Raw genomic sequence first — 9,102 nt, 5'->3', positions numbered from 1 at the left:
TAAAACATACGAAGAAAAGAAAAGGGGAAGAGAAAAGCAAGGGAAAGAGATGAGAGTTTCAAATGAGAAGAGAGAAAGAAGGGAAGAGGAGAGCAGACTCATATGACTCGTTTGGAAATGCTTTTAAAATGACTAAAAGCGTTTTTAGAGTAAATAATTTTAGGTGCCAAAAGTACTTGAAGTGTTTTCTACAAGAAGTACTGGTTATGTGTTTATTCCAAAAAAAAAAAAAGGACACAAATGCCTCTAGAAGAAACACGATTGATTGATCCTCCGAATCCTCACATAAAGGATCCGGAGAGGATCCTTGTCCACATTTCATCCGTTGTTTCGCTCACAATTTTTAGTGTGTCAGGAACATGATTTAGTACACTAAGAATAATAATATAATTAGTTAGAAATTTGAAAAAAAAAATTCAATATTATGTCACTTGGTGTGACAAGTCGTGTTGCCGACACTGAAAAATTTATTCACATTCTTTGGTGGCATATATATGCACAAAATGGCAAATGCGTGTAAGTTGTGCTTATTCCTGACTTGTCGAAACAGGAAATGCTTAACATCTTTATGTGATACATGCTATCAAGTGAGACAGATATTTTAGTGTGGTCAAAACATGAGCTTTTACATCACATGTTATAGTATAAGTAAATTTACTAGCTACCTTCAAGGTACACTTAAGATAATTTTAGGTTCCAAAAGCACTTGAAGTACTTTCAACAAGAAGCACCGGTTATGTGTTTATTCCAAGAAAAAAAAAATTGGACACAAATGCCTTTGGAAGGAAAAAAAAAACAAAGCCTCTACGTACACGCTACAAAATTACTTTTGTACTTATGTAAACCATTTATGTGCGAGCTACGAAATATTTAGAAAATTGCTCTTAAGTTAATAATAATTATCATGACTCTAACTAAATCTAATATAAAAGTATACCCTTAATTACTAAATTCCTTTACAAAACAAAACTCATCATCATTCTTTTCCGTTTTCGATCATTGCTGTCGACATCCAGCCCTCTCTCTCGTACCGCACCCTTATGAAACTTTAAGGTTGAAATGAATTGCATTGCAAATCAGGGTGATTGCCCAAATCCAAAACAAATCAAACAAAACCCTAGGAAATCAAACCGAACCCCAAATTCTCCCGTCCCCAGCTACAACAGTTTTTGTAATCCGCTACAGGCAATATGAAATATATGCACTGACCCCATTGTCTCCATTTATTCCTCCACTCCTATCATCCTATTCTCTACCTGCCCATATATAACACCTAACCCCTCCCTCCCCATAAACCCCTCATCTCTCCCTCTCTCTTCATTGTAAATTTTAATATGGCATGGGCGGCTCAGAAAATGATGTTCATGGACATTGTTTCTAATAAAATTGAGAGGTGCCATTGGAGGTGTTTTGTATCTAATCGGTATGGGAGCATCGGTAAAGCTCTGCAAAAGCTTCCAGAGGCAAATTATATCTTTAACGCCAAATTGCAAGAAAGGGCATGATTGCAAATAATTTGTCATTAAGGATATATTAGTACCTTCACATCAAATTTTGGTTATAATTACAATAAATTTAAAATCGTGGCTATAATTCTATATCAGTTTCAAATCTTGGTTGTTTTTACAAATTTCCCAAATCCCTTTGTGTGACTGGCAAAGGAGAAGTTAATTATTGTTGTTGTCCTGTGTTCTAAAGTCGCAAAGCGGAAAGCCTTGTTGGCTTGAGTCATATATTCCAAAGGCTAGAAGAGGAAAGAAAAATAATGAACCTAAACAAAAGAACATACGTAAGAAGAAACGGAATGTACCTCCCAACTTCCCCACTGTTGATTGATCTTGTTAGGGCTGATCGGTTGGGCTTAATCCAAAACCAAGTAGTTTTGTTTCTTGGGACTTACTGGCATCCTCCCCACGACCAAAACATAGAAAGGAAAAGGAACTAAAAATCTAAGAGCGATCTGATCAAACAATTTGATCAGACCGCTCTTGATGTTCAAACTAGTCATTAATTGTATAAGAGATTTTTCTTGTACATTCCAAACCATGGTCATAGATTTCAGCAGCACTTGCAGAATGATGAACCTTCTGAATCGCTTCTTCATTGCGTTCAGTGAAAACCGAGTTCTCGTGCCTCGTTGATTAAACCCTAAAATACAGTAGGTCGCATATGGTTGTGAAAGTTATTTGGGAACTTGTTATGAGAAACACGATCAAACTATCTTGAAAACATCAGAACCAATAGCACCATACCCAAACCTATCGCCGATTTATAGCCTCTAATACGGAGTTTCACCCTAGTGTCCGATAATATAGCATCTCATCAACCCTCAAACATACAACCAAGACACTAGCAATACTTGTCAACCGACCCACAACGCGTACCAACACCTGCTTTCGAGCATCAAACAACTTTGAACAAAACTTTCCTCAAGCAAAGATGAGCTCCAACAGAAATAATGCCGGAGTCATCTTCCAAACTGTTTATGAACATTGCCACACAAAACTAGTACGCCTGACTATCCACAAGGACCCTAGTTATCATGTTACATCACAAGAAACCCAGTTCATCTCTGATATTTCATCCGACTTTTTATGTGCATCGATCATCCCACACCCGCGGTACTTCACAAACACGAGAGCATTATCTGTTACTCTCGTATATTCATCTGATTCAATTCCATTTATGTGGTCAGAAACATCCGCTCTTAACAGCTTTTAAACTAGATGCAAGTACTAAATAATAGATACAAGTGCTAGTACCCCTCTCATAACCACATTCAAACATCAAAACTCTACATTGTACGTTCTAGTACAAACCAACTTCTCTACTTGACTGAAACATCTAGAACTGGGTCTTATGTTCCGGGTCACTACCAAAGTGCTGCTTTTGATTCATCAATGTCAGCTTGGAAGGCCCGTTCTTTAGTGTGACTCGAGTTCTTGTTCCACCAAGGAACACTTAATGAGGAAATAGGGGGGTTCATCCATTTTCTTCTATTAAATGAAAAACAGAACTCAGAGAAAGAGAAGTCCAACACCTCTAGATCCAAGAGGTGGAGCTGTGGATGTGAAAGAGATGACACTTCAGAACGAAGAATAGTCACTCAAGGTGAAGGCCTATGAAAAAGGAGTGAAAGAGGAGAGCAACGTTGCCATTGGCAGAAACAAAAAATGTAGAGTTCGAAAAGCTTCCTCGTTTAAATAAAAATCGTACCACTTACATCTAGATATCTGAAAATCAAACAGCTCCTTAAACTTGTACCCGTCTAGTATTTGAGACTACCAGTGACTTCAGTATGCTCATATAAAGGCAGCATCTATCTTTTGTTTATCTATCATTGATTTCTATTCAATCCTAACAATGTAACAACGCGGCATGAGCAGATCAGAAATAAAATTAAGAACTAGATCGAACAATCATGTAGTCAAAGACTGAAAACTAGCCGATATTAGTAAGCATTTCCCAATCAGGACATCAAAAACATGCTTTAGAACAACGAAACAGAACCAATAGATAATGTCAAACCATAATCTGGCAAAAAAATAAACATTTCAAATGAAACTAAAGCCTCATAAGAAAACAGCAAAAACTCCCCAAAGAGCAACCTTACTTCTCAGAAGAATTAGGCCCCCTCTTCTTCCCGAATCCAACAACTGCAATTCCAATCAAAATTACAATCAGAGCCATCCAAATTATCAGCCCTTTTGTTCCGAAATCCAACTATATATATATATATATATATATATATATGTACGTATATTTTATAATCAAAACATCATTTCAACTGAACTAAGCTATCAAAATCCGAAGAAAGGAACCCTAATTCAAAAAATCAAATTAAATTAAATAGAGGAAGTGAGGAGAGGGATGAGCTAAGCTTACCGGCGGTGACGAATCTCCGGTTGTACTGCAAGCGCTTGTGGGCGCGGCCTCTGGGCTTCTTCTTCTTGTCTTGCTTGGCGACCTTCGGCGTCTGACCCCTAACCTTCCCGGCACGTGCGAGCGACCCGTGAACCTTACCTGCACAGCACTCACTCACCGTCAACGACCAATCAGACACCGTGACAATACATATACCATAAAACTGAATCAAATACCCATGGCTGACTGCAGATGCTGATCTTCGCCGGCAGAGAGACTGAGGACGACGGAAGTGTGTTTGTGTCTGTTTATCGCGCCTCCCTTCGCAGTTAGGGTTTTGGTGGAGCTGGAGTGTTTTTATTCGTACCAATTTACTGCATTTGCCACCAAGTGAACCACAAATTTTCAATTACACCCTTGTAGCATCCCAAAACAAAAAATACAAAAATTGCATTTTTTTTTTTTAATTTTTAAAAGGATCAGCCAGTGTTTTTATCACCAAAATCCATCTTTTCAGAGGTAAGAAGGATTCACGTAGGCATTTTAGCCACATCATGTGATTCATGAGCACTAGAGATGGGGAAAATACCCGTAGTTATGGGCAACCACAGTTACCCGCCTATTTAAACTTCACGATTATGGATATAACCGTTTACTCGTGAAATTTAAATGAATAGTTATGAGTATAAACCGCGGTTATAAACGGGTAACCATTTACCCGTTTATTTTATATATGTAAAATTAACACAAACCATATTCTCTATTAGACAAAACTTAGATCAATGTTATTAACTATAGTGCATGGTTTCTGTAGCTAATTATGGTAATACTTTATATTCTGGGTTAAATAACTTAAGAATATTGTCTTCTAAACAGTTTTCATAACCCAAGAATATTGTCTTCTAAACAGTTTTCGTAACCCAATAATACTTAGCAAATATTATATTACCTTCATTGGTAACAGTTAAAAATATAGTCGGTAAACTATTATTTCAATTATTAGAATGATATAAAGACTTAAAAAAATTAAAATATGGAAATGTATGATGAATGTATCTATAACAGTATTTAATTATCAAAAATAAATAAAATAATGATTTTTTGTTCAAATTTTCAAGTTAAAAAACATGTAGATGGGTGAAAAAAAAGGTAAATGGTTAAAAAAAAAGTTAAAAAATGGTAAATGGGTAAACGGGTATTAAACAGTTATGGTTCAAGGGGTACGCGATTATAAGTATGATTAACCATTTATAAATGGTTATGGGTATGAGTATAACCGTTTAGGCAATTACCCAACGGGTAAACTGTTATACGAGCATAAACATGTATAAGTAAATAACCGCAATTACCTGCACACCATAACCGTTGTCCATCCCTAACCAACACCAAGAATCCAACCTAGCACATACTATGGAATATGAGTCTGGAATTTATATATAACTACTCGGCCACAAAATTTGCATAAATTCGCTAACCCATAATATTTGACCCACATTTGAACATTCAAACTATAATTATTATAATAAAATGAAATTTTGTTTTTAATAGTGAGAGAAGGAGAGATTTAAAGTGGAGACCTTCAATCGTCGATGATGAGAGAAAAATATGTTTTGGAATTTGAAGGAGAGTGCACAAAAAAGGAGGAAGAAGATAAAATGAGGACGGAGTTGTTCGGATCCGGGATTTATTCCGAAACAAGTGAACCTTTGAGTGATGAACGTTTCGACGCCTAAAGTATCCACTTCGTCGGGCAAAGAACTTTTACGATTAATGTCGCTCCTAACTTTTTGGGATTTCGCGCCACGAAGAATGAAAGCAGTTTGTCGCCCACTATTTCCGAGGATGCGAAATATACTGTCGCACTAATCATCCATGTGTCGCGTAAAAAATGACGTCAAAAGTCTATTTTGTTGCAAATTGTTTTCGGTCTTGCACTTCCAAAACAAAATTTCGTCGAGCAAATATTCCTCCTGCAACAATTGCCCTTGTCATATGCAAGAGTTTTGTTTTTATTTTAGACAAAAAGATATTGCGTGATGAAAAATCATTTCCTGTCACGCAAAGGTTGTTTTTTCTTTCGTATTCTTTTCCGAACATTTTCTTTGATAATAGTGTATTAATTAAATATAAATTCGATCGTGGATAAAATGATCCATTTATATCTCTGTCTCATAGCTTATGTTTAATCCAAATAATGGGTTCTCGTATTTTCTACGATTGGGAGACCAAATAATGGGTTCTTATCTGTATTGAACAATGTATTTTAGCAGCTAGCAGTAAGGTAATGTCAAACAAAACTCACGACAACCAAAAACAAGAGAGCCAGCCGACCTTACGATAAATAAGAAGAAAATAGGGCGAAGAAAAATTATTCCCTTCATTCCAAACAATGAAACAAAATTTAGAAGCTGATGCAGATAGCCTCATTGCCAACGATAATAACTAACGTCAACCAACCTCGTTCGACTGTTCATCTTGTCGATGACGGAGTTGTCTAAGTCAGGAACAAACAAACCCAACAAATCTGATAATAAAAAGATGCAGAGCAACACCAAAATCCTCTGATGATCACAAGGAAAACCTCTCCTAAACAGTAAATAAACACAGTGGAAAGAGAGAGGGAGATGGCTGGTTTGCAGTTGCAGTCATCCCAAAGAGAGGCCGTGATAGTCGCTGTCGATGCAAATAGGACTAAAGGAAGTGTGGAAGCCGTCGAATGGGCTCTCAAACATATCGTTAAACCCGGTGACACCTTCCTTGTTTTAGGATTTTTCACTGATCACCATGCCAAGAAGAACTCTTGCTTTCCGTTTAAGTTGCTCACGGGTCTCCGCGCCTCTGGAATATGTAAGTTTCTTTTGTTCGAATGATAATTTAATAACCTAATCAAAATTACGGTGGGGGATTCGAAACTTGGCTACGCCCATGTTTGCTACGTATATACATCTTATACATGTGTTGCTTTCTTTGCTACTTACTATACTATATATATATGCCTACTATATACCATATGTTCTGCAGGGGAGAGATCAGTATTCATTGACCACGAGGAAGTGCATCCTGTCGATCTTGAAGAAGAAATCCAGCGAAAAAAAGGACAATACCGGACCAGCCTTCAGCCTATATATAGTCACTGCTCAAAGAATGAGGTTTCTGTTTTTTCTTCTTATTTATCTTTTTACATGTCAGTTTTGTCAAATGTTTTGAATATGTTCCCATGCTAAAAAACTATGGTTTACTGTTATGCGCAGGTGAGGTTGGTGTTTAAGCTTGCAGCCGGGTTTTGTCCAGCGACACTGGCAATTAAGGAATCACAGAAGCTTAATACCCGTTGGATTGTATTAGACAGGTATGTTACGGGTTCATATATAGTACCCCGGTGTTCTTCTCTTCTCCCACTATTTTTCTTCTAAATTTATTTTTTTTCGGTTTTCAGTCACTTTAAGAAATCGAAAGTTTATCTACGAGGACATGTAACGTGCAACATTGCAGTAGTGAAGGAAAAAGATTTTGCTAGCTTGATGCTATCGAATGATACACAGCCTGCTGAGATTTGCCTGAGCAATCCTGAGCTAAATTATGATTCAGCAGCTCTTGAAGAGCATCCTCGGGAAGAGCATAGAAAAGATTTCAGTGCTTACGAGTTAAGAAATAAAAGTGCACCCGCACCATATCCTCAGAATCCTTGTTGCTATCCTCTGTCTTGGAGAAGTGGTTTTCCTCGAGCGTTTTCTTACAACGAACTTGAAGTGATAACGAATGGCTTTGCTGATGATAACATTACAGGAGTTGTGGATGACATAGCAGTTCTTCAGGGGCTATTACAAGAAACACCTGTTTTAGTCAAGTCTTTACAGAAAACAAAGAAGGGCTTCTGGTCAATCCTACAGATCCTTTCCCGGGTGAGCCACCGCAACATCTCGAACCTTGTTGGGTACTGCAGCACTGGCGTTTCTCCATTCTTGCTTTATGACTTCCCTTGTTTGGGTACCGTTGACGCGAACTTGCAATGTAAGAACGGCTACTTCTCTAACTGATGCATCCTAGTTTTCGAAAGTCTTGGTTTACAAGTACTTTGTTAATGAACTCGAAACACGCACACACACACGCACGTTCATCTTTTTTAGTTGATTGAATCTCCGGTTGTACTGCAAGCCCTTCTATTATTATGAGCCGCTTGATGTTCTTCTCCTTTTCGGCTTCCATAACAGACTACATTGTTTTCAGTTTTGTTCTTGCACATAATAGAATATTCAAACTGACCTCTATCAGTTTGTAGGTGATGAGCTGGCCGAGAAACTGGGGTGGGGAGTGAGGTGGTCTATCGCTCTGGAAATAGGCCGAAGCTTGCGCTATCTCCATGAGGAGTGTGTTGATGGATCTATTGTTCACAAAAATGTTCGTGCTTTCAACGTTGCTCTTTCTCATGGTTACTCCGCAATGGTAAGTACATCCTGATACTTCATATGCATACGGGAACAGAAACAATGCCAAGTTATGAGCCAATATAATTATAAAAAAAAAAAGGAAGTTCGATAGAATTTGTACAACGAATTCAACTTTGTTGATCTCTTAAATATGGTTTTACAATAATTACATAATTGGATGAGTTAGTAACGAACACAACTGATTTTTTTACTACTCATCATGCTCTTCGACTTATTGCCTATAACTGAGTACTTGGTTTTGACTACTGCTCTTCAAGCTCTGCAACTTCATATCTGCTGAGTGGCTTAAGGATTCCCCTCTGACTAAAGATTCGATAGCCAAGTAAGAGAACTTCGTAATTATGCCTCATAACCTGCACAAGCATTTAATTTAATAGGATAGAACTGTAAAGAATGTTCTAATTCATATTCTCATATAGCTGCTGTTTGATATTTTAAACTAGATATGACAAGCGCCATTTTGGCGATGTGCAAGATTATGGAAAATTCCTACTGGAGCTTATTACTGGAAAGTCTGTAAGTCCGGTTCACGACCAAGGGAAGGACCAGTCCATGATTGAATGGGTAAGATCTCTCGTATGTCCAACCTAAAGCCGGTCATTCTAGCTCAAATGTGACTGGAAAACTTCAAGGACAATTGCTTCATTTAACTGGAAGTGCATCTTCAGAACTGTATTCCGTAACATGTTTCTGATTTGACAATAAACTCTGAAACAGGCTACTAATTGGCTAGGACGTAGATTTAATCGTCAAGGAAAACGATAGTCTTTTTCTTTTGGTTATGAAGTAG

At 37.5% G+C, this 9,102-nt stretch overlaps 2 protein-coding genes and 1 long non-coding RNA gene across 3 annotated transcripts; 2 read left to right on the top strand and 1 right to left on the bottom strand.

Annotated features, from left to right (window-relative positions):
- Positions 1–3,424: 3,424 nt before the first annotated feature.
- LOC126633006 (40S ribosomal protein S30) lies at positions 3,425–4,268 on the bottom strand. The gene is made up of 3 exons (XM_050303557.1): positions 4,101–4,268; positions 3,886–4,023; positions 3,425–3,656 (listed from the first exon to the last, which is right to left on the bottom strand). Exons 1-3 carry the CDS (start codon positions 4,102–4,104, stop codon positions 3,610–3,612), a joined length of 189 nt encoding a protein of 62 aa, XP_050159514.1. The 5' UTR covers positions 4,105–4,268; the 3' UTR covers positions 3,425–3,609.
- Positions 4,269–6,488: 2,220 nt separating this feature from the next.
- LOC126631508 (uncharacterized) lies at positions 6,489–7,901 on the top strand. Its single transcript, XM_050301626.1, has 4 exons — positions 6,489–6,711; positions 6,886–7,013; positions 7,116–7,213; positions 7,301–7,901. The coding sequence occupies exons 1-4, from the start codon at positions 6,489–6,491 to the stop codon at positions 7,899–7,901; spliced, it is 1,050 nt and encodes a 349-aa protein (XP_050157583.1).
- Positions 7,902–8,247: 346 nt separating this feature from the next.
- On the top strand, positions 8,248–8,838 carry LOC126633010 (uncharacterized). The gene is made up of 3 exons (XR_007626926.1): positions 8,248–8,307; positions 8,570–8,634; positions 8,756–8,838. It is a non-coding gene; the product is annotated as an uncharacterized LOC126633010 (long non-coding RNA).
- The last annotated feature ends 264 nt before the right edge of the window (positions 8,839–9,102 follow it).

This window comes from Malus sylvestris, chromosome 8 (assembly GCF_916048215.2).
Source record: "Malus sylvestris chromosome 8, drMalSylv7.2, whole genome shotgun sequence".
NCBI classification, from domain to species: domain Eukaryota; kingdom Viridiplantae; phylum Streptophyta; class Magnoliopsida; order Rosales; family Rosaceae; genus Malus; species Malus sylvestris.
This window is presented reverse-complemented; position numbering and strand designations above follow the sequence as displayed.